Here is a 24,837-nt window from a genome sequence, read left to right as displayed (position 1 = left end):
CCCAGCGATTGATTATCTGGAGGCGGTGCTTAGGCGTCGTTGGGCGCGTTGTGGAGGCGGCGGCGGAGGAAGAGGCGTCGAGGTCAGGCCTAGGGGGTCAGGCGGCCCCTGACTAGATCAAGGCGCTGCCGAGGAGGAAGAGGGGAAGGTGTTGGCAATGAATCGAAAAGGAGACTCACCGGAGACGACGAATCTCGACGGCGTCCAGCGCCGGCGTTGACAGAAGGAGGTGGCATGGTAGTGGGGGCACCTGACGAGCAAGCTCGAATGGAGAGGGCGGCCGGCCTAGCAGCAGCGCCACTGCAGCGGGTGATGTGGGAGCAGCCGTGGTGGTTGGAGTTGGCCTGTACACCGGGACGGCAGCTGTAGTAGCTGGCCATGTGCCGCAGGCGCACGGGGGACGACGGGGACAGGGACGGCGAGGAGGCGCTTAGAGGAGGAGACTGGGGTGTGGATCCGGCTGTCTGGGCAGCGCGGAGCAGAGGGCGCGCCGGGGATGGGGATGGCAAGACGTCGCGGAGGCGCGTGGAGGAGGAGGTGGGCTGGCATGCGGCCACGGGCGCACAGGGACAGGGACGGAGACGGAGAGGAGGCATGTGAGGAGGAGACTGGGGCGCGGATCCAGTTGTCCGGCCGCCGCGGAGAGCAGAAGCCGCGGCCGCGCCCCTGCGCAGGCTGCACGGCGGGAGGCGGCGAGGCTAGGATGCGGCAAAGGCCGCCGCCGCGAGCCCCAGGAACCACACGTCCGCCATCACCGGCGTGTCGTCACCGCCGCCGCGCCGGTCTCCTCGACACGCTGCTGCCGCAATGGCCGCCGCCGCCTTCAGTGCCCTCTGTGAGGAGGGTTGCGGGTGCACGGAGGACGACCGGAAAGCTCTAGAAGTGAAGTGAAGTGAAAATATTTACTGCTACAGTGGCGCACGGGTGAGGTGAATGTGAGCCAAGCGTGCCTCTTTAACATATAGAAATACCTTCATCTCAATGCTTATAATGCTGCACGTGCACAACAGAGGGGTCAGGGTTAATTATTGTCGTGCCTTAGTTTATTAAATCTTGTTCTATCTTCTGTGTCTGAAACTTGTCCATCATAGAGTTAATTCATTTCTATCCATATATCATCACAAGTTACAGGCATGCAACGAAATTGTTCATTTTTGTTTGGCTAGTTATTTATTCCTTCTTTAGTGTTGGCGTAGTTATTTTTGGAGCAGCAAGCCATGCAAAGCTGCAAGAAGCTAAATATTTTAAGTGTATATTACCAACTACGTGCACTTGTATAACTCTTTTTTTTATCTTACTATCGTCTGCCGAATGCCACAGCAGTAAGAAACTTTGGGGTAGCACTCCCCTGTTTCAACAACATTCCTCTGTTCCGTTGCTTTCCAGTTAGCTATAAACCCATCAATTTCCCCACAAATCTAGTACAGCTAGCACAAGGCTCTTTTTTTGTATTCTTTGTTTCGTTTTCATGTTTGTCGTCAAGTCATACTTTAGGCTAAAACCACCATTCTGGTTGTTGAGTCGCCACATTAAAATAGCAAATTTCACCAGAAATATGATAAATATTTAAGAACACGATAACTATATGTATATATTCAAAATACTCGTACCCTATACGTAATGAGTATGTAGACATTTGTTTCTGAACCTGCTAGAAATACATCTATCTGTAACGGCTGGGTGACAACCAGAGGGATAAGCAGGTGGGTCATTAAGAGAAGTCAGCAAGTCAGATCACACTTGATCTAATTAAGAAAAGTCATTCTGACTCGGTCTATGCTCGTGAACGTGGAAGTTGACACGCCTCCCACCCACCAGCAGGTCCAATTCCAATGAGACCTATGGTGCATGCCAAGTGTCACACCCCATTTAATTAAGAAATGAGATAAATCTCATATATGCGCTAGAATCAAGTATACACATATATGATTGACATTATAAGTAAATATATCAAGAGACAGTATCCAAAACGTAAGCAAAATAGAGAAAATAACTTTATTACACTCCGACAAATAAAAAAAGATCTTTAGTTATTTCACCAATATCCTAGATGAGTACCGCAGCAGCGGCTTCCTCCACAGTCATCTTGAAGTCTCTGAAGTGCTAAACTTCCACTTTCTCTTCTGAACATCAGATAGGCAGGGTTACAACCAGAGGCATAAGCCGGTGGGTCATTAAGAGTAGTCAGCAAGTCAGATCACACTTAATCTAATTAAGAAAAGTCATTAGAGTATTCGACTCGGTCGTATGCTCGTGAACGTGGAAGTTGACACGCCTCACACCCACCAGCAGGTCGAATTCCAATGAGACCTATCGTGCATGCCCAGATGGACCTAATAAAGCACAACAAGACTACACTGGCCGTGTGTATCCTGTAAGTCGAAATAGTCAAACTGCAGTGCACAAAATTTCCGCGCTGCTGTTTGCCTTTAGTAAAAAGGTGGTCATATGTTCTCACTTGCTACCCCCATCCACCCTGCCGTGCATCATGTGTCCAGCTAGCGTCACTCACACGGCCACACACTACCCATGGACTCGTACCCCCAAGTTCAGGTTGTTGTGCTAGACAGATGCACCAAAGAATACATCCTTCCATAGTTGATTCCTCGTCTGCAACTCTCCTCTCTGATCCCATCCCACAAGTCGCCATGTTTCGTCCTTGCCTCATACTGTTTTGGCTGCTCTTGTGCCTAGGACTTATTAGCTACCATTCTTGTGCTGCTGCAACTGGCAGCACTCTGGCATCAGGCAGAGCGCTCAACAGTAGCGAGCGGCTGGTCTCCACCAACGGCAAGTTCGCGCTCGGCTTCTTCCAAACAGGCTCCAGTAAGTCATCTGGGAACACCACTTTGCCCAACTGGTACCTAGGCATATGGTTCAACAAGATCCCCAAGTTCATAGATGTGTGGGTTGCCAATAGAGATATGCCAATACCAGAGCCCTCCCTCAACATGTCAAAGCTCACATTCACAGCAGATGGCAATCTAGTCATCGTGAACCATGTAACAAAGTCGGAAATCTGGTCCACCAAGATTTTTAGTAGAACAAAATCCAGTAGCAACATCACTGCTGTGCTCTCCGATAACGGAAACCTTGTCATACAAGATGCCTCGGAAGCCACCAGAGTTTTATGGCAGAGCTTTGACCACCCAACAGATGTTGTCCTCCCAGGCGGGAAGATTGGCCACAACAAGGTCACTGGTATGAAGTATAGGGTTGTGTCAAAGAAGAACCTAGTAGACCCAGCCTCGGGCTCATACTGCATGGAGCATGACCCGGGTGGTTCCAAGCAAATAGTTGATAAGCTTTGCAACACATCTACAGTGTATTTCTCCACGGGCGAATGGAATGGAAAGTATTTCTCCTCGGTCCCTGAAATGTCTGCCAATTTTTTTGCCTTTGTCAAATTCATCGACACCCGTGAAGAAGAATATTGGACTGTCAACACGTTCGATGAGGCAGTGACCGCATTCATCCTACTTGACTCCAATGGCCTGACCAAGATGCTTATTTGGGTCAATGCCTTGCAAGATTTGGAAACACTCTACACCCAACCCAAGGGTTCATGTGATGTTTTTGCTGTATGTGGACCTTTCACAATCTGCAATGATAACACACTTCCACTATTGTGCACCTGCATGGCAGGGTTCTCTGTGAAGTCGCCCAAGGACTGGAACCTAGATTACAAGAGGGGTGGCTGCATGAGAAATACTCAACTAGAATGCAGTAGGAACAAAACCACAAAAGAGTTGACTGACCAATTCTTTACCATACCTAGTGTCAACAGATTGCCTGACAATGCTCATGCCATGGAAGCTGTTGCAAGTGCACAGGAATGTATGAATGTTTGTCTAAGTAATTGTTCTTGCACAGCATATTCATACAGTACAGGCGGCTGCTCGATATGGAAAGGTGAACTTCTTAATGTAAAGCAGCATAATGGTACAACAGATACTAACGGAGAGATCCTTTACCTACGCCTTGCTGCTGAAGAGGTGCAAAGTTGGGGAAATAGTGGGAGAAGGCGAATGGTCATTGGTATTCTCATTGGTGCAAGTGTTTCTGCTCTGGTTTTGTTTGTTGTTGTGCTGTTACTAGTTATTCAGAGGAAGAAGCGCAAGTCGTGCAATGATTCAAACGGCATCAAAGGTAGTGGTGGTGTTTTAGCTTTTACATATGTTGATTTGCAGCGTGCAACCAAAAGTTTCTCGGAGAAGCTTGGTGGAGGTGGTTTTGGTAATGTGTTCAAGGGGATTCTAAGTGACTCAACTGGCATAGCGGTAAAAACTCTTACTAGTGCATGCCAAGGAGAAAAGCAATTCAGAGCTGAGGTCAGTACAATTGGAATGATTCAACATGTTAATTTAGTAAAATTGATTGGTTTCTGTTCGGAAGGTGATAGAAGGATTATTGTTTATGAGTATATGCAGAATCGCTCTCTTGATGTTCATTTGTTTCGAAGCAACGGTACTATACTAAATTGGGGCACAAGGTACCAAATTGCCATAGGGATTGCAAAAGGGTTGTCCTACTTACACGAGAGTTGTCGTGAATGCATCATACATTGTGATGTTAAGCCAGAAAATATACTTCTTGATACATCATTTGTTCCTAAGATTGCAGACTTTGGGATGGCAAAACTTTTAGGGAGAGACTTCAGTCGCGTTCTTACTACGATGAGAGGAACTATCGGGTATCTCGCACCAGAATGGATTAGTGGGGTCCCTATCACACAAAAGGTTGACGTTTATAGCTATGGAATGTTACTATTAGAAATTGTATCAGGAAGGAGGAACAAATCCGAAGAATGTGAAACTAGTGGTGATCATGCTGTTTATTTTCCTCTAAAAGCTGCACGGAAGGTTCATGAGGAGGACTTTGGTAGCTTAATCGATCACCAATTACTTGGTGAGATAAACACAGAGGAGGTTGAAAGAGCTTGCAAAGTTGCATGTTGGTGCATTCAAGACAATGAATTTGATCGTCCAACAATGGGTAATGTGGTTCAGGTTCTTGAGGGTCTAGTAGACCTTGGCATGCCCCCAGTGCCAAGGCTACTTGAGACTATACTGGGAAGCTCTACTTCAACATGAACTTACTATATGAAAGCAATAGCTCCTTGTGTCTGACGACATATATATGAACAAAACCATATTGGCTCCTCGATCAGAGCAGTCATATTTGTTAGAATAAATAGTTTTGCATCCACACTTTCCCGCTGTCATTGGCTCATTTGTAATGCTCTATTGGTGAAGCTAAATATCTATATATTCCATATACTCTGCTACTTGAGTTACTTGTGGCATACTGCTTATTTTCAGTATGCCAGAATTTAATGTGCACGGTTCCAATGGTAGAAACCCTTGATCCAGAAAATCTGGTCACTGTGGTTTTCCTTTCCCCTTGCTCCCTCATTCAATTCTGGAACCATCAGTCCCAGCGTCCAGGATCGATTTCATCCAGCCTTGTGACCTATCTACTGTTGGATGCACTGTGTACTCAACTGATATGCACAAAGTGTCGACAGACTGATGGCCTGGTTGGAGGCGCGAGCAGAGTGGATGGGGACGGTATCTTTTTATATACCAATACGAGCTCTTTTAGTAATTAGTTAAAAAAGAGCTCCCTCCTTCAAGAAAATAGTTATTTTATAATATATATATGTTAATGGTGATGATACAAAAACTTGATGAATCTAACAAGTTGACCAGGTCTCTATGACAGACACTCGATGATGCCAATTCAAACATTTTCCCTTTCAGTGAGTTAATTGGTGTCGCTTTATTTGACATGACAAACACTCGATGATGCCAATTCAAACATTTTCCCTTTCAGTGAGTTAATTGGTGTCGCTTTATTTGACAAATATCACCCATCCACTAAATTAAATAGGAGATGGCTAGTTCAGATGAAGCCACTGTAACAAACATGGCACTATTTATTCCATTTCGAGTGATTTTGATGATCATATGACAACACAATCAATAGGACAAATGGTTGTGTTACTGAAGTAATCGAGCTTATTGAGGCATGCAGTGCAGCTATACTTCAACAATTGCCCAAGAAGAAAAAGGATTTAGGGTGCCCCACTATCAAATGTTCAATAGGGGCATAGAGCTTCGACAAATCCCTATGTGATCTGGGTGCCAGTGTCAGTGTGATGACTAAGGTAGTCTTTGACCAGCTCAACTACTCAGTGTTGACTCAACACCTATGCAGTTGCAATTGGTTGAAGACACCTAGAGGGAATCGCTGAGGATGTTCCAGTGAGGGTGCGGGACTGTTTTGTCCCAGTTGACTTTGTGGTACTTAATATGGATAATCAGAAGGAAAACCACCCTCATTCTAGGACGGCCATTCCTCAATACAGCTGATGCACACATCGATGTTGGGTCCGGAGAAATCCGACTCCATATCAATGGTAAAGAGGAGAAATTTGACTTCCGGCCTAAAAAGGAGCAATGCTTAATGATTCGGATCAAATTTGGGCCAAATCCTCAGAAGATCAAAAAAGTCGAAGTCACACCTTCTCAGAAAGACAGCCTTATCTCTTTCATGAAGATGTTCATAAAGGATGATCAGACAAGATCAAAAAAATATATGAAGAAGAGTAATTCAAAGGTTGCGAAGACCGAGGATCCTACTCCTGCGCCATCTATGACAACAAAGAAGACCAAGAAGATGTGGTGCAAGAAGAAGAAGACGTCATCGCCCGCTACTACTTGTTCAGGTACGAACGAAACGACCTCAACCTGATCAGGTATGTAGAAAGGTCCTGCTTTTCGGACCCTAAACAAAGAGTTAACTTGGGGGCGGCCTCCTCCCCTAAGTCAACTGTATCCCTTAATTTGCTTTTGAATAAATTAGATAAAGTTTTGAAACAAAATAAATATTTACTGCTTTATTTCCATTTATCATGCACGGTAAGAATGTTTTAACTTCTTATGAAAGTTGAAAGGATGAGTTTTGCTTTGTTCTACCTTGTCTGTTGTGTCTAGATTTTGACTATAAGAGTTCTCCTAAGTTTAAGTCTGTTGGCTATGTAAACACTTTGCCATAAACCTAAAAGTTTTGTGGATTGCATATGCTTGATCTAAGTCTAGGTTGTTGCGAGTATAGATATGGTAAATAAAGTCGTACGACCTTGTTCTAGTAATGCTTGAATTCTGGAGTTTTTGTTTTCAAAAAGATCAAAAAGGCAAGTTCCTCAGTGATAAGCAAGTGCTACCAAAGCCATATGTCATACACCGAGAGAAAACCTTATACATATGCTGCTTGACATTCTATTGAGTTTTGTCAAATTTTGTGACCCTAGTGAGAATCTTTTCATGATTTCTCGATCATAAGCACGTACATGTCCCCATCCACTTGCGACATTCCTACATCGGGAATTAGCATCACCGTCATCCATCAATAAATGCTCCATATTTTGGTAGACTCTCTCGTAGAACATCCCTAAAATAAGATATGATATTAGACTATGGTTGCCCCAAAAAGAGAAAACATGGCATGCCAGAGAAGCATGACCCAAAAAAAAACAAAGAGAGAGAAAAGAAAGAGAGGGGTAGTCATATCTGAAAAAAGGGATGATACAAGAGAGAGAACCAATGCTTTAAGGAGTAAGCCATACCACCATTCATCCATCCATCCACACATGTGCACCTTTTGATCGAGATTGCATGACTTGTTTCTCCATGAATCCTCTCTTTGACTTTACAATATATGGAATGCAAGTATGACCTGTTCTTACCCTACCTTGAGCTCCACAAAAGCTTTATCTACAGTAGGGAAGTGTTGTCGGTCGAAACCCACTGGCGAGCAGCGACAGGCAACACGAAGAGCCGGGAGGTTGCCGGGGCGCTGGCAAGCACTGCTCCCTCGTCGACGGCCCGCAATTCAAGCACACGCCGCGGCTTGTGAAGACGCAGGGCGTGCCACCTGACCTATACCCGATCCGGAAGGTGCGAACGTGCTTGCAATGATTTGTCTGCATACACAAACACGTGGAAACATAAGTCCGAGCCGTGGTCGGCTCCCCGGAACGACTCTTGCATCGGCTTTAAAGAGCCGATCGAGTCCCGGTGTCAGATGGGATCTGTTTGCATCTGGATATTGATTATTAAAGCGAATAACTGTAAAGCTGCTTCAATTAAATCTAATTGATCTAATCCACGACGGTAAAGGCTTCACGGCTAGATCAGAAAATCCTACACGTGATTGGGCCTAATAAACGTAACAGATAACTAAACCATAACCAAAATAGAGGCCTAAGAACTAGCAAGAGCCGATTCCCGGATCAATTCCCTATTAAGACTAAAGCAGAGCATCTAACATGCCACCGGATCGTCCAACCCGTTTGTAAGGCCTAACCTAGCAGATATTACGCCAACTCTCAAGAATAAGAACAAACCGTAACAGATCAGATCTACTAAACATAAGAGAAGCAGGATGTTGCCTTTACGCAGCTAACTCTATGCAACAAGAGCTAGTATAAGATGATAACATGATCGCGTAAAGACAACATGATATTCGTAGACAATAAGCAACAAAGCACGACAGATCTACTAAAAGCCATGCTACGAATATCAGGATAACTAGTACTACTCGCCATCAAAAACTCTTCAGTACGAGTAATACCAAGGTAAAAGCAAGAACAACGCTGCCCTGATCGCAAGAAGCGATCAGGGCAGCATGGCGCTTACTTGGATGAAACCCTAAGGTTAGGGGTGGCGATGCGCCGAGATTGTTGTTTGCGAGACATGATGACGTTCTTCTCTTTCATGAATAACATAGGGTACATATTTATAGTCCGGAGACTTGGCAAACAATCTAAACTAATCTTGTCCCAATCGGACTCTAATCTTAAACTAAATCTAAGATACATGGCCCATGTGGCCCAAATGCTCACGCAGGAGCCGATTTACAAGCCTTCTTATTCTCCTGCTTCAAGTCCATCTTGCTTTCGGCCCATAAATTAATCCTGTTAATTTATAGCGATAACACATGCCCCCCTGGTTTTGGCAATGATAGTTCCAAAACCACTCCGTCGCTTCATCTTCCCGTTAATGCTCATTAAACATACTGCAACCACCAAAGAAGATGCAACGTCTCTGCAACTGTCTCCTCGTAGAACGTGAAACTGCCGATCCGTCTTCCATCTTTTCACTATTTAATCTCACCCCGAATCGGCTCTTCTTCACAGCAAACTCCTTCTTCCTCCCCGAGCCAAATAGCGCAGAAAACCCCACTCCTCTGCCAGCCATGATGTCTCTTCTTCCTCTGGCTCCAACTCTTTCGGAGATTCCTCTTCCTCCTCTTCTCCCTCATCTTCTTCTTCCCTTTCCGCCTCCTCCATCGACTCCATCCCGGAGAGTCGGGAGCCGACGCCGGAGTGGGACCCAACCGCAGCGTATGAAGCTCTGGCTCCTCTGCACTAGGATGCAGAGGAGTTCGACTTTGGGGTCGTCTCTGAGGAGGATGAGCCCGAAACTGAAGGAGAAGAAGACCTCCAGTTCCTGTTCCAAGAGGAACTGGAGAGCAGCGAAGACGACGTCTTCTCTTGGGAAGGAGCCGACTCCTCCGAAGAGATCGACTCCTCCTCCAGCGACGACACGGCGGCAGGAGGAAACCCCCACCAATGACTCAAAGCCCCCACGGAGGGGAGCGAAGAAGGAAGCAGCAGCGGTGGCGGACGAAGCAGCAGCAGTGCTGACGACGACGGCAACAGCGGCAGCGACGATGATGATGACGACGGCGGAGACGCACCAGCGCGAAGCCCCAAGCGCCGTAGGCACTCAGATACCTACGATTGGTAGATGTAGGTAGCATCGTAGGGGTAGGATCACAAAGCCGAAGGATTAATTCCTTTGTAACAATCGGCTTTCCTTGTAATGACCTTTTATTAATGAAATCACTTTTCTTCAATTTTGTGTGTCTGATTTTCTTTCCAAAAAGCCGATGGCAACGCATCAGGCTTCTATAAATATCCAAGAGCCGACGAAATTCAAACTAGAAGCAACCCGCATAAGAGTAGAGTATCACTTCCACCTTGAACCGAACTTGAAACAAGCTCTCAAATCCGAGCGTAATTCGAAAACCCAGCTCTACAAATTCGAGCAAGAACTCTTCAAACATCCGGAATTCGAATCAGAGCCCACAGCAACCAAACCCCAAGTCAACAGATCTGAGCCATGGCAGACTCTGCAACTCAGACAACAAATCCTACTGCTGATGATGCAACCGGTGATGCGGCAATCTGCGGCCTGAAGGTAATATTCGGCATAATCCTTTAGTTTCCCTTAGCTTATTAAGCCTCTGAAATACTAAACTCTAAAACATGACACCATATGCATACTTCTGAATTTCTGAACTTCAGGTGTCAGACATCCTTCTGCCGCATCCCTCCAATCCAAAATCTTTATGTCTTGGCCCACGAACCTATGAAAATCCCACAGATTTGATCTCTTGTGAAGCAAATAGGATCCCTTTCGTGAGTCAAAACATCGATTTGAACCTCTGGGCCGACTGCTTAAGAGCCTGGCCCAACCCTCCTGAGAGCTGGATTACATGGTACAGCAGAGTAGCAAAAGCTCATATGCCCTTATGGCAGGATTTGAACATAGTCGATGCACATAGCTTATCATTATCTCCTCTTGACAAAGAAGAGAATCTTCTGAAAACCATCGGCTATTTCTGGTCTGATGCTCTGAACTGTTTCCTCTTTGCTCATGGACCCATGACTCCCACTCTGCTAGATGTCACCATGATCACTGGCCTAGACATTGGATCTCCTAATCCAGCTGCCCATAAAATGGCAGAAGTCCCCTTTAAACTTTCATCCAAAGTTAACTGCATAAATTGGGGCACTTACATGAATCAGCACATGAAAACAAAAGGTCCAGTGACTGAAAAAGAACACACAGCCTTCTTAAATCTTTGGCTAGAGCACTTCATCTTCTGTGGCCCTTCTTTAGCTCCAACTAAGAACTATCTTCCCTTGGCCTACCACCTGGCCCATGGCAATCACATCGGCCTAGGCAAACTTTTTCTTGGAGAAACCTACAGATATCTCCATTTGATGACATCTAACTTGCTTAACCAAAAGAAACTGAGAACTGGAGGCCCTTGGTGGTTTATTCAGTTGTGGGCATAACTGTACTTTCAGCACCAGATTCCGAACTTCCAAGGCCTAACCAAGAACTCTTTTCCTGATGAGAATGTCAAACCAATTAGATGTACTAGCTACGGCCAAGCTTTATTTAGTCTTCCTGGCAGTAAACTGAATTCAGCAGATGCAGCAAACTAGTTCAGAATCTTCTACAAGGGACTGGATAACCCACTCTATTTCCCATTCACCGAATCTGAATCCTTTGAAAACCCAACTGCCTTTAGACTAGATAACTTTGCCGATGACGACAGCACTCGGCATCTATACTCTTTAATGATCCGACCGGACTTCCTTCCTGTTGGCATTAGCACCTCTAATAGAATTATCAAGCCAGGTTATGAATCTTACCAACCAGTCATAGCAGCTCGGCAATTTGGCCTAGGACAGGTCCCTCCCCACTTCCATATTCACCACTTGGTGGAAAGTAGAGCCGATCTACCTGATGGCCTCACTAGTTCAAGATACTACAGCATGTTCGATGATCTCCACATTCCAATACCAGCCGATCTATCCTTTAATCCTTCATCGATCGATTTTAGCACATGGTGGGGAATGCGGAAAACACATATATTCAGGAAAGCTCTAGGTCCTCGACTGTAGTAAATTGATCCTGAATATGTAATCCCCGAGGAAGAGGTACCGAATCCATGCACTTTATCCCCTCTGAGTCCTTCATTCCTTTACTTGACTAATCCTGCTCACCCTGTTTGCAGCAACAAGATGGTCCAGAACCTATGACCAGCAACGGGGAGCCATTCCACTTTCTTCCAACTGCCCCTGATGTACTATTCTGCAAAGGATCGCCATCGATGAAGAAAGTGATAATGACCATCCAGCCAGACTTACTTCAGTCGGCTTCCAAACGAAGACAAGCTTCTGCAATTATTACCCCTCGAGTCTTAACCAAGAAAAGGAAGATGATCACAAGGCGCGTTATCAAGAAACCAGCACCAGCTTCCCCGAGTCCATCAGAGTCCAACACCAACCAGATAATTCATTTTTTTAAATTTCTTCTTTATTGCATACACACATACTCTAGTTGACTGTGATTCTATTTTCAGGACGCAACTGAAGACATCCTTGAAACTGACACTTCAAATGTTCTGACGGATGTACATGACGAACAGGCTAACACAGTCAAAGCCTCTGTTGTCACCTCCAATCCATCCGGATCAGCTACACCAGAGCCGATCATCACTTCCTGTTCAGAATAGGTAACGTTACAATAACCAATTCTAAACCAGCCGATAGCTCCATAAATGCATCTTGCCATTAACTTCAGATATGTCCACAGGGCTTTGACATTTCAAGTTTGCTTTCCTTTGACCCGGTATCAATGGGTCTGACTGCCCCTGGAGCAAAAACACCATCTTTGCAGCAATCGGCTAATTTGGCGCATCAGCTTCATCTCATCAAGGATCTACTATCTGCTCCACTCACTGCTCTAATTGGCGATTCCAGTGAAATAAAGAACATCTTCGAGCAAATAGAATCCCAACTCTCGGAGCCATTGCAAATCAAACTTTGGCCAGCTAGCAATCTTCTATTCTTCCGGGTAGAAGTGAACAAAGCACAACAAAGAATAGAAGCATGTCGCTCTCAAGCTTCTCTGAAAGCTGACATTGCTCAAAAGTGCAAGGCCCTCAACCAGAAGAAGGCAACTCTAGATACCAAAGCTGACGTGTCTGCCAATAAGAAACGACTCGACCTCCTGAAGAAAGAACTGGCAGAACTCGAAGAAAAGGTTCGTACCACCAAGAAACTCATCCAGGCCGAGGAAACTTCCATCGCAAACTCCGAACAAGAAACCCAGGAAATAGCCGAGCAGATACAAGCAGAGTTTGCAGAGATAAGCACCTTGAGCCGGCAGATAGTTACAGGCGATGACAAGGATGACGAAGCAATCATAGCACGAGCAGACACCGTCCGCACAGAATCCATCCACGCCATAGAAGAATTCCTGAACCAATAGATAGGCTCCAGAAACAACTAGTACTGCCTGTTAATCCTGAAACTTGTAACTGTTTAAAACATCTTAAGTCGATGGTCGCACATCGGCTATCTTGCTTCTTATATGTATTTTACTAGCCAACTCAATGTGTTGGCCCCTCATTCATTTCTCATATATATTTTTTTTACTGGCCAACTCAACGTGTTGGCCTTTCTCTTTTTTTTACTGGCCAACTCAACGTGTTGGCCCTTCATAATTTTTTTTCTTGGCCAACTCAACGTGTTGGCCTATCTCAGTACAGCCGGATGGATCTCATCGGCTCTTGTCACTCACCTTCCCACATGCTCGGGAAATACTTCTTGAGGTGTTGACCATTGACAGCAACAGGAAATTTGACACCATCCAGCTCCTCAAGCATGTATGCATTCCCAGGCAAGACTTGATCAATCTTGTACGGTTCGTGCCAAGTTGGAGACCACTTGCCATATTTTCTATCTTTAGTTCCCAATGGCAATACTGCCTCCCAAACCAAGTCCCCAACCTAAAAATTCTTTGGCTTGACCTTCTTGTTGTACGTGCGAGCAACTTTAGCCTTATTTTCCTTGATCTTCTCCAGCGACCAAAGCCTTAGCTCTATCAGATCTTCCACATTATCGTTCATCAAGGCTGCATACTGTTCAGCAAATAGATCATTCTGAAACTCAACACGCCTTGACCCGACCGTGATTTTCCAAGGTAACACAGCGTCTTGGCCGCAGAATAAATGGTACGGCGATGTCTTGGTGGACCATGACATGAAATACGATACGCCCACAAAGCTTCCGACAACACCTCATGCCAGCGCCTAGGATATTCATCGATCTTTCTCTTTATGAGCTTGATGGGGCTCTGGTTGGATGCTTCAGCCTGTCCATTAGCTTGGGCATAATATGGAGATGATCTGATCAGTTTAATTCCCATGTCATCGGCGAACTTCCTGAATTCCTCTAATATAAAGACCGATCCACCATCGGTCGTAATGGTCTGAGAGATCCCAAATCTGTGAATGATGTGCTCTTTGACAAAGCCGATCACATCTTTCGACGCTACTGACCTCATGGGTACTGCCTCTACCCACTTTGTGAAATAATCTGTAGCAGCTAAGACCCATTGGTGACCCTTGCTAGACGACGGGTTGATCTGTCCAATCATGTCCATGGCCCAACCTCTGAATGGCCACGGTTTGATGATAGGATTCATTACTGATGCTGGCACTATCTGAATTTTGCCAAACCTCTGACATGCCTGACATCCTTTGTAATATTTGAAGCAATCTTCAAGCATAGTGGGCCAGTAATAACCCGATCGCCTAATCAGCCACTTCATCTTATGAGCCGATTGATGAGTACCGCAGGCTCCTTCATGAACCTCATGCAAGAGCCGATTTGACTCTGAAGGTCCCAGACATTTAAGCAGTAGTCATTCCAAGGTCCTGTAGAACATGTCATCCCCTATCAGAACATACTTCATGGCCTTGAGTCTTATCCTTCTGGGTGCCCCCCGAGCCGAATCCTTCAAGTAATTGAAGATATCGGCTCTCCAGTCTCCAGGTTCTAGAAACTGAACCTATACATCGACTCCATCGGCTGTTTCCTTGTACCCAGAAGCCATATGTGCTAAATCATTAGCTTCATTGTTTAGAGTTCTTTGTATCCAGTGGAAATTGATGTACCTGAATCGTGACATCAACTCACGGCACTGCATCCATATCGGAAAAAGAGCCTCGCTCTCACATCTATATTCTTCCGTGAGCTGAGAAATCACCAGCTTCGAATCTCCAAATATTTCCACCGCTTCTGCACCAGCTTCTAGGAGTAGTTCCATCCCTTTGCGAACGGCTTCATATTCCACCAAATTATTGGTGCATGGGGCAGTCATCCTGATGGAAAAAGAGTAAGTCGCCCCTTGAGGTGACACCAACAGAATTCCCACCCCGCATCCATCATCACAAGCCGATCCGTCAAAAAACATAACCCAAGCACGAATAAATAATGCAGCAATATCAGTATTGATCCTGTCTGCAACAAGATCCGCTAGTGCCTGTCCTTTGACTGCTTTTGCAGGCTGATACTGAATATCGAACTCTGACAATGCAAACATCCATTTCCCAAGCCGGCCTTTCAGGACAGGAGCCGACAGCATATGTTTAATGACATCCGATTTGCATATGACAATTGTTTCCGCCGAGAGCAAAATATGACGAAGCTTTGAACATGTAAAGAATAAGCAAAGGCAAAGCTTCTCGATTTCAGGGTACCTGGTCTCGGCGTCTAACATGCGCCTGCTGAGGTAGAAAACCACCCTCTCCTGGCCGTCGTGCTTCTGGACTAACACCGAAGCAATGGAAGTGTCACCCATGGATAGGTACACGTAGAACGGCCTATCTTGCTGAGGAGGAACCAACACTGGAGGCTTTGATAAATATTCTTTAATTTCATCGAAAGCTTGCTGCTGTTCTGCCCCCCAGCAAAACTCATCATCGGATTTGATCTTCACTAAACCCATTAACGGTTCGATACGCCCAGACAGATTAGAAATAAATCGTCTGACAAAGTTAATTTTACCGATGAGCTTCTGCAACTCTTTCTTCGTAGCAGGTGGCTTCATCTTCTTCACAGCTTCTTGACTCTTCAGGCCGATCTCGATTCCCCGCTCATGCACCATGAATCCCAAAAATTCACCGGCCGACACGCCAAAGGCACACTTCTTTGGGTTCATTTTGAGCCCAAACCTTCGAGTCCGCTCCAAAACTTGACGTAGATCTTCTAGGTGCCCCCCAGCTGACTTGGATTTGACCACGACATCATCAATATAAATTTCTACCAGTTTGCCGATGAGATCATGGAAAATGTAATTCATGGCACGTTGGTACGTTGTACCGGCATTTTTCAGTCCAAAGGTCATAACCAAGTACTCGAACAAGCCGACCACGCCTGGAACTTTGAACGCGGTCTTATTCACGTTTTCTGGGGCCATGAAGATCTGGTTGTAGCCGGCATTACCGTCCATAAAACTCATCATTTTGTGGCCGGCAGCTGCGTTGATCAATGTCTCTACAACAGCATCGGGTATTCGTCCTTTGGCGTCGCCCTGTTGAGATCTCTAAAATCGACGCAGACACGCCATCGGCCATCCTTCTTTTGTACCGGTACCACGCTAGAGATCCATTCTGCATACCAGCACGGCCTGATGAATCCAGCATCTAACATTTTCTCCACCTCTTTCTTGACTTCTTCTAGGACTTCGGCCTTCATCTGACGTGCCCGTTGCTGAAATGGCCAAAACCCTTTCCTGAGCGGGAGCCGATGCTCGACGATACTTCTGTCTAGACCAGGCATCTCAGTGTAATCCCACGCGAAACAATCCCGATACTCTTTCAGCAGTGCAATCATCTCCTCACGCAAGACCGGATCCAACTTTTTACTGATAAATGTCGACCGTGGCTTATCCCCAGGACCGATGTCAACCTCTTCCAAATCATCAGCTGACGTGAACCCGTATCCTAGCTTGCCATCATCTGAAAAACCAGCTGCGAACGCAGGCGAGTCCTCATTATCCACAAGATCAGCGGCAAACACAGGGAGATGACAAGAAAAATTATTTGGCCAACCGCATGGGCTGGCCGTTTCTATTCTTCCATTATCATTCGAAACCAAACAATCAATGAGTGGCCAACTGCTGGAGCAGGCCATCGTATGTATATGATGTAACAATTCCGACCCCAAATAGGATTTTTCTATTTTTCGGGGCTGGTCGCTGGGACCGGCCTTTCTATCTCCATTACACCTCGTAGCATGCCATGATGTGTTTACTCTGTGAGGCCAGTGGATAAGACCAGCCTCAGTCCATTTTTTGTCACTTCGATCCGATCACAATCTTCCAAGGCGATCCCTGAGATCGGCTTTTGTCCTTCTGCGTCCCAAGCATTCATATCTGCGAGCGAGACTTCGCTGGAATCGTCCGCAGGGACCACTTCCACTTCATTGCCATCCCATTGGACGAGATACTGATGCATTGTGGAGGGGATACAACAGTTGGCGTGAATCCAATCCCTCCCAAGCAGTACCGTGTATGTACTCTTGCTGTTGACGATGAAGAACGAAGTCGGGATCGTCTTGCGACCCACTGTCAGCTCCACATTAAGAACCCCCATTGCCTCTGATGGTTGTCTGTTGAAGTCATTGAGCATCACATTGGTCTTGATTAGGTCGGCAGAAGAACGCCCCAACCGGCGCAGCACTGAATATGGCATCAGGTTGACTGCAGCACCGGTATCAACCAGCATCCTGTTAACGGGTTTACCGTTGATGAAGCCCTTGAGATACAGCCCCTTCAAATGTTTGTAGCTTTTTTCCTTTGGCTTCTCAAAGATGATCGGCTGGGGGCCAAGATCCAACTGTGTAATAGGCAAATCCTCCGGCTGGGGTGCCCGGAACTCTGATGGGAGCACGAACACAATGTTCACATCAGCCGATGGCTTCTCATCGGCTTTTGTCTGCTTGGGGTGCCACTCTTTTCTTGGAGGGTGCCTTTCCACCCTTCGCGGATGCTTGACTTGTTTCGCGGTCCCGTAAAGCCTGACGCCTTCCCAGCCTGACGCCTCTTCTTCCGATTGATATCGGCGACGCAGCTTGTGCTGATATTCATACTTTTCCAGAAGCCGATCGGAAGCAGGAAGCTGATTACGGATGTGACGCACTTGCTCTTCAGTAATATGTTGTCGCCCTGGCTCATTTTGATCCTGGGGCCGTTTGCCAGAAACGGCCTCCCTCCTTTGCTCGTCACGACGACGTACAGGCCCCGCCATGTTGATCTGGAATGAAAAATTCTGGCCCGTAGGAGTGAAGTCTGACAACTCTACCACGTTAGCTTGCGGGAAGGGCTTCGTGTCGACCTTCATCGTGTGTTGAGCCAGAATTAATCGGCTTTGCTCGATAGCCGATTGGATTTGACGACGCAGCTCCTTGCATTCACCCGTGGCATGAGTGAACGAGTGGTGCCATTTGCAGTACAGTCTTTCCTGCAGCTCTTGTGCCGTCGGTAGCTTGTGATTCTCTAGGAGCTTCAGGTGTTTCTCTTTCAGCAACAGGTCAAATATCTGCTCTGCTTTGGCTACGTCGAAGTCGAAGCCCTTCACAAGCCCTTGCTGTTTGATCCATTTGCACGGGACAGGGTTTGCCCCCCGAGTCCACTCTGCCACGGCCACTTCTTGTTCCTCGCCAGAGTCATCAGATTCATCCGCCTGGGCTATGTTTACATGGCGCTTGAACTTGTCCTGGTACAACTCAGGATGGTAGTGTTCATATGACGTAAGCTTCTGCACCATGTGTGCCAGAGAAGTGAATTCCAACTGAAAAGCCAGATCCTTGATCGGCTTAGCGAGTCCCAGAACAGCCAGATCGACTGCCTCCTTCTCTGTGATGCGTGATGAGTAGCATCGGTTCTTGACTTCTCTGAAGCACTGTATGTATTCCGACACGGTCTCTCCTTGCTTCTGCCTGACTTGGGCGAGGTCGGCAATCCCAACTTCAGCAGCCTCTGAGTGATACTGGGTATGGAACTGATCTTCCAGCTGCCTCCAAGTTCGAATTGAATCTAGAGCCAATGACGCGTACCATCCAAAAGCCGGGCCTGTAAGAGATTGGCCGAAGAACCGGACCCTCAACGGATCCGATACTGAGATCATCCCAAGCTGCGTTAAGTATCGGCTCACATGCTCGATGGAGCTGGCTTCTTCTTATCCATTGAACTTGGTGAACTCAGGGAGCCGATACTTGGGTGGCAATGGGATCAAATCGTAGTCACTTGGATACGGCTTGGAATAGCCGATCGCTTTTCTCTTGGGCAGGATGCCAAACTGGTCTCTCAGTATTGCATTGACCTGCTCCACACTAAGAACTCCTGGGGCCGATGGCTCAGCAGTCGGCCCAGTAGCGTACTTTGCCAGCCACGCTTGTTTCTCCGCGTCTGCTCCAGAAGCTCCTGGGTTTACCAACTGCACCGAGCGTGTTGGATTGACGCTGTCAGGGATGTAGGCGCACGTGTAGCCGTGCGGGATCTCCTTGGGTGGCTCGGTGAGGAACTGGCCTTCTCCAGGATCACCGCCGATCTTGTGGATGACGTAGATCGGCGAATTCTGTTGTATTGCTGCCGTGAGCGAGTAGGACACTGGCGGCTTGGTTTGCAATGCAGCTCCCCCCCTATGACTCCCCAGAGTTGGTCCCGATGGGGATTATTGGTTCTTGATTACCTCCTGGACGACGCGATGCGCCACGCGCTCAAGCACGTTCACCAGGCTTTCTGAGTGCCGATGGAGCGTGTGAGCCACCATGTAGTTCATCTCCTGGCGTAGGGCCCTGGTACGCTCCTCTGATGGCACAGACAGATCGACGTTGTCGAGAGCGCCTTCTGGTGAGAACCCCTTCCACCTGATGCCATGGTTGCGGGTCCTCTCAAAAGAGCCGATGAGATCGGCTTCGAACTGAGCTTTGATCTCATCATATTTTAGCTTGTGTTCTGGAGTCAGCTCTTCATACGTGATGGGCTTGGGAGCGGGTTCTTGATCTTGAGCTCCTGCCATCTCTGCGGTGGGCGTTGTTGTTGATGAATGTCCCACCGGGCGTGCCAGAATGTGTTGTCGGTCGAAACCCACTGGCGAGCAGCGACAGGCAACACGAACAGCCGGGAGGTTGCCGGGGCGGTGGCAGGCACTGCTCCCTCGTCGACGACCCGCAATTCCAGCACACGTCGTGGCTTGTGAAGACGCAAGGCGTGCCACTTGACCTATACCCGATCAGGAAGGTGCGAACGTGCTTGCAATGATTTGCCTGCATACACAAACACGTGGAAACATAAGTCCGAGCCGTGGTCGGCTCCCCGGGACGACTCTTGCATCGGCTTTAAAGAGCCGATCGAGTCCCGGTGTCAGATGGGATCTGTTTGCATCCGGATATTGATGATTAAAGCGAATAATTGTAAAGCTGCTTCAATTAAATCTAATTGATCTAATCCACGACGGTAAAGGCTTCACTGCTAGATCGGAACATCCTACACGTGATTGGGCCTAATAAACGTAACAGATAACTAAACCATAACAAAAACAGAGGCCTAAGAACTAGCAAGAGCCGATTCCCGGATCAATTCCCTGTTAAGACTAAAGCAGAGCATCTAACACGCCACCGGATCGTCCAACCCGTTTGCAAGGCCTAACCTAGCAGATATTACGCCAACTCTCAAGAATAAGAACAAACCGTAACAGATCAGATCTACTAAACATAAGAGAAGCAGGATGTTGCCTTTACGCAGCTAACTCTATGCAACAAGAGCTAGTATAAGATGATAACATGATCGCGTAAAGACAACATGATATTCGTAGACAATAAGCAACAAAGCACGACAGATCTACTAAAAGCCATGCTACGAACATCAGGATAACTAGTACTACTCGCCATCAAAAATGCTTCAGTACGAGTAATACCAAGGTAAAAGCAAGAACAACGCTGCCCTGATCGCAAGAAGCGATCAGGGCAGCATGGCGCTTACTTGGATGAAACCCTAAGGTTAGGGGTGGCGATGCGCCGAGATTGTTGTTTGCGAGACGTGATGACGTTCTTCTCTTTCATGAATAACATAGGGTACATATTTATAGTCCGGAGACTTGGGAAACAATCTAAACTAATCTTGTCCCGATCGGACTCTAATCTTAAACTAAATCTAAGATACATGGCCCATGTGGCCAAAATGCTCACGCAGGAGCCGATTTACAAGCCTTCTTATTCTCCTGCTTCAAGTCCATCTTGCTTTGGGCCCATAAATTAATCCTGTTAGTTTATGGCGATAACAGGATGACCGAAGGCAGATACTGCCCTAGTGAGGATAATAAAAGTTGAGTAATTTGATAGAATCATTTTGGGAAATTGAGCCGTGTTTTTGAAAATCCTCTTCAAAATATCTCCAGATCTATCTTCAAAATATCATTTTGGGGAACTGAGCCATACTAACTCTCAACAACCCAAGACAAGGAGATAGCTAAAAAGCCCCATGTAGGACTAAGGTACTAGAGCAAAGGTATGAGAGCCAACTCATTCAAACTTATAGATGAATATCTTTGCTTTAGACTATGACATGACATGTAGGTAAGAGTCAAAGTGATTTTCTGATCAACAACCTGATTTGTCCTGCTTTGCTCGGGACGAGCAAAGGACAGCTTGGGGGATCTTGTTGACGCTCACTAACGACCATTTCTAGGCGTCAACTTGATCAGAAAATTATGAGAGTTTGCATTTCTTACACGCATCTTTATCCAAATAAATCGCTAAACCACACTTTACCTTTTAGAATATGCAAGATGTATTTTTGAGCTATTATACAAGTTGCAAGCACACTTTAGCCCAACAAAAAATCACAGAAAATATCAGAGCACAGAATCAGGCTCAATTCAACCAAGTGTAGCCCAAGAACCGAAACAAATCTACTTAAGACAGATCAGACAAAAGGAGGCCCAGGACAGCCCAACCCCCAGTAGTTGGGGGCGGTTGGGGCCACTGGGTGGCCAGCCGACCACCCTAGTCGGCCGACGGCCCAGTGGGCCCCTGTTGACGCTCGCTAATGATCATTTCTCAGTGTCAATATGGATACAATAAATGGATGGGCTTGCATTTCTTACACTCATGTCACTAATAAATCACCGAATTTCATATATCCCTCTAAATTTCTATGAGTGCAGGTTTTAGATGGAAATGAAGGGCAATCAGACCCTTTTAATCCAAAGAGCAAGATGTCATCCAATCAGACGCCGCCACACGAGCATCACATGAATTGGAGGGCCCACCAGATAGGAAAACTGACATTAAAAAAGTCATGTCAGCATCCAGGAGCTAGAAGCCCCACAGGGCAGTCACTGGACCAAAGGAGAAGGCTGGTGGGGCCAGCCCATGGTCGGCCGAGGCCCATGGGCCCCATCGCCTTACTCATTCGACGTGGCAGCTCCCTATTGGTCCCTAATGTCAGTTCAAGGTTGATATGCCTCCATTCCCGGCCGAGGAGAGGGCCTAGGGCGTTCAACAGGGATGCTGCATCCATAAGGAATGCCCCAGCCAGCAAGGCATATGTGACAGCAACATCTACCTTGTGACCATCCCTGCCACTGAAATGGAACAGCAAAGACGAGGCAGCAATGGCGGCAGATGAGGCGAAATGGATGAAGTAACCTGGCCAAGTGTGGATCATGGCAGCCTTGGTGTAGAGGATGTCGTACAACAGGGAGAGCTCCATCTCCGCGAATGCCCACATGCCCTTGGAGCCTTCCTTCCTAAGAGCCCTCAGCATCTCAAAGGTGTTGTGCTCAGGATCTTTCTCCAGCCAAGAATCCACCGTTGCACATTTGCATATATGGAACATGTAATGAGCACGACGCAAAAAAGTTTCATCTTCGTTGATTGTTTTCTTCAGTAATCCTTGATCCCAATCATGGAAGTGATGAAGCCTAGCGAGTGGTTACTTCTTGAGAGAGTTTCGGATGCTGCTCATGTTACCGCCCCTGATTGCCACAACCCTCTCTGCATACTTGCCGATGCCGACCGCCCACATCAACAAGGCGGCCAGGATGAGGAAGGTGTCATCTTGAGGGAGATGCTTGTAGAGGATGTGTGTTGCTGCTAGCACCTTCACCATGAAGACCTGCAGGTGGCACATCCAGAGTTGGTTGTCATGGAATGCGTACGCGGCGATGCTGTCCGTGCCGCCGCGATGTAGGAGAAGAAAGGGTGCCCAGAATGGCATGAGCCGGTGGTCGCGCGGCGCGCTGCTCAGGGAGAGGAGTCCAATTGCATAGATCCCTATCATGTCAGCCAGGTGGTATGCCAGCCACAGAGGGATCCTCAGAAACATGGAGGCCCTGCGCCGCCGGATTCCGGCCAGGGGTAGGAGGAGGACATCCAGGCTGAGGCTGAAGAGCAGCAAGATCTGGATGGCCCAACGGTTCCAGAGGTCAAGTGGGTTCACAGCCATTTTGCTCTCGCGTATAATATTGAAAATAGGTGATTGTTCCGATAAGGATAGATCGACCTGCTACATCGAATATTAATCAACATGTGTAGATTGAAAAGGTGAAAATTCATTTGTAAAGCAAGATATGATATTATCATTTGTTTAGACTAGCATAGACGAAAATCTATTAACTTTCAATTTAAAAATATATTAAAATATATATTAATTAAATTAATATTAAAATTAAATAAAAAAATATGTACCATGGATACTGCTATCTCGTAGCTTAGGTCGATACGAACCTATTGCAATACAACCAGAGCTAAAACAATTAAACGGTTGAGGGATTTGTTTAGATGAATGCTCCCTAATCATCAGTAGTGTTCTCAGAAGCTTTTGAGAGAAGTCCAAATGATGGGTAGGAATGCTATTATTGCTAGCCTAACAGAGTTTTTACTATTTTCCGGTCTGTAGATTGGTGCACGCGCCGTTCTTATTCAAATTTAGTTTCAGAGGTTTTCAATAACATAAGTACAATATGGTGTCTCCCGAATTTTAATATACTCTCTCTATATATATCATTGGTCCATGTATACCATAGCATATAAACAAGATAAAAAAGATGGAAAAAATCTAAATTACTCCCCTCAACTATAGCCAAAGTCTAAATAGCCCCCTAAACTATTATTTGGTTTATTTTACCCCTCAAACTATACCTTTTAGTTCAAATTACCCCCTAATACAATTCGTCTCTTTTATTATGCATAGACAGAGTTTTAAGTTAAAACTTGACAAGTTGAGAGTACACATCATCAAAAATGTTAGAAAAAAATACATTATAAGTTTTTATCATTATTTTGATAGGATAGGATTATTAATAATAAATTAACTATTGGAGTTCATAATTATTTGAAAAATAATGATGAAAAATCTAACAATTTTTTAAAAATATTTATTGTGATATCCAAATTGCCATAGGGATTGCAAAAGGGTTGTCCTACTTGCATGAGAGTTGTCGTGAATGCATCATACATTGTGATGTTAAGCCAGAAAATATACTTCTTGATACATCATTTACTCCTAAGATTGCTGACTTCGGGAAGGCAAAACTTTTAGGGAGAGACTTTAGTCGCGTTCTTACTACGATGAGAGGAACTATTGGGTATCTCGCACCAGAATGGATTAGCGGAGCCCCTATCACACAAAAGGTTGACGTTTATAGCTATGGAATGTTACTGCTAGAGATCGTATCAGGAAGGAGGAACAAATCTGAAGAATGTAAAACTAGTGGTGACCAAGCTGTTTATTTTCCTCTAAAAGCTGCACGGAAGGTTCAGGAGGACTTTGGTAGCTTAATAGATCACCAATTACTTGGCGAGATCGACACAGAGGAGGTTGAAAGAGCTTGCAAGGTTGCATGTTGGTGCATTCAAGACAATGAATTTGATCGGCCAACAATGGGTAATGTGGTTCAGGTTCTTGAGGGTCTAGTAGACCTTGGCAAGCCTCCAGTGCCAAGGCAACTTGAGACTATACTGGGAAGCTCTGCTTCAACATGAACTTACTATATGAAAGCAAAAGTTCCTTGTGTCTGACGACATATATATGAATAAAACCACACTGTCTCCTTGAGCTGAGCAGTCATATTTGTCGGGATAAATAATTTTGCATCTACACTTCCCCACTATCATTG

At 46.1% G+C, this 24,837-nt stretch overlaps 1 protein-coding gene across 1 annotated transcript; it reads left to right on the top strand.

Annotated features, from left to right (window-relative positions):
- The first annotated feature begins 2,373 nt into the window (after positions 1–2,373).
- On the top strand, positions 2,374–5,300 carry LOC120683875 (G-type lectin S-receptor-like serine/threonine-protein kinase At2g19130). Its single transcript, XM_039965975.1, has one exon. The coding sequence runs from the start codon at positions 2,571–2,573 to the stop codon at positions 5,091–5,093; it is 2,523 nt and encodes an 840-aa protein (XP_039821909.1). The 5' UTR covers positions 2,374–2,570; the 3' UTR covers positions 5,094–5,300.
- Positions 5,301–24,837: the final 19,537 nt, after the last annotated feature.

The sequence above is a fragment of the Panicum virgatum genome, chromosome 7N, assembly GCF_016808335.1.
Source record: "Panicum virgatum strain AP13 chromosome 7N, P.virgatum_v5, whole genome shotgun sequence".
NCBI lineage: Eukaryota > Viridiplantae > Streptophyta > Magnoliopsida > Poales > Poaceae > Panicum > Panicum virgatum.
This window is presented reverse-complemented; position numbering and strand designations above follow the sequence as displayed.

Coding starts and splice junctions, on each gene's coding strand:
- LOC120683875 (XM_039965975.1), top strand. CDS start 2,571: ATGCACCAAAGAATACATCCTTCCATAGTTGATTCCTCGTCTGCAACT.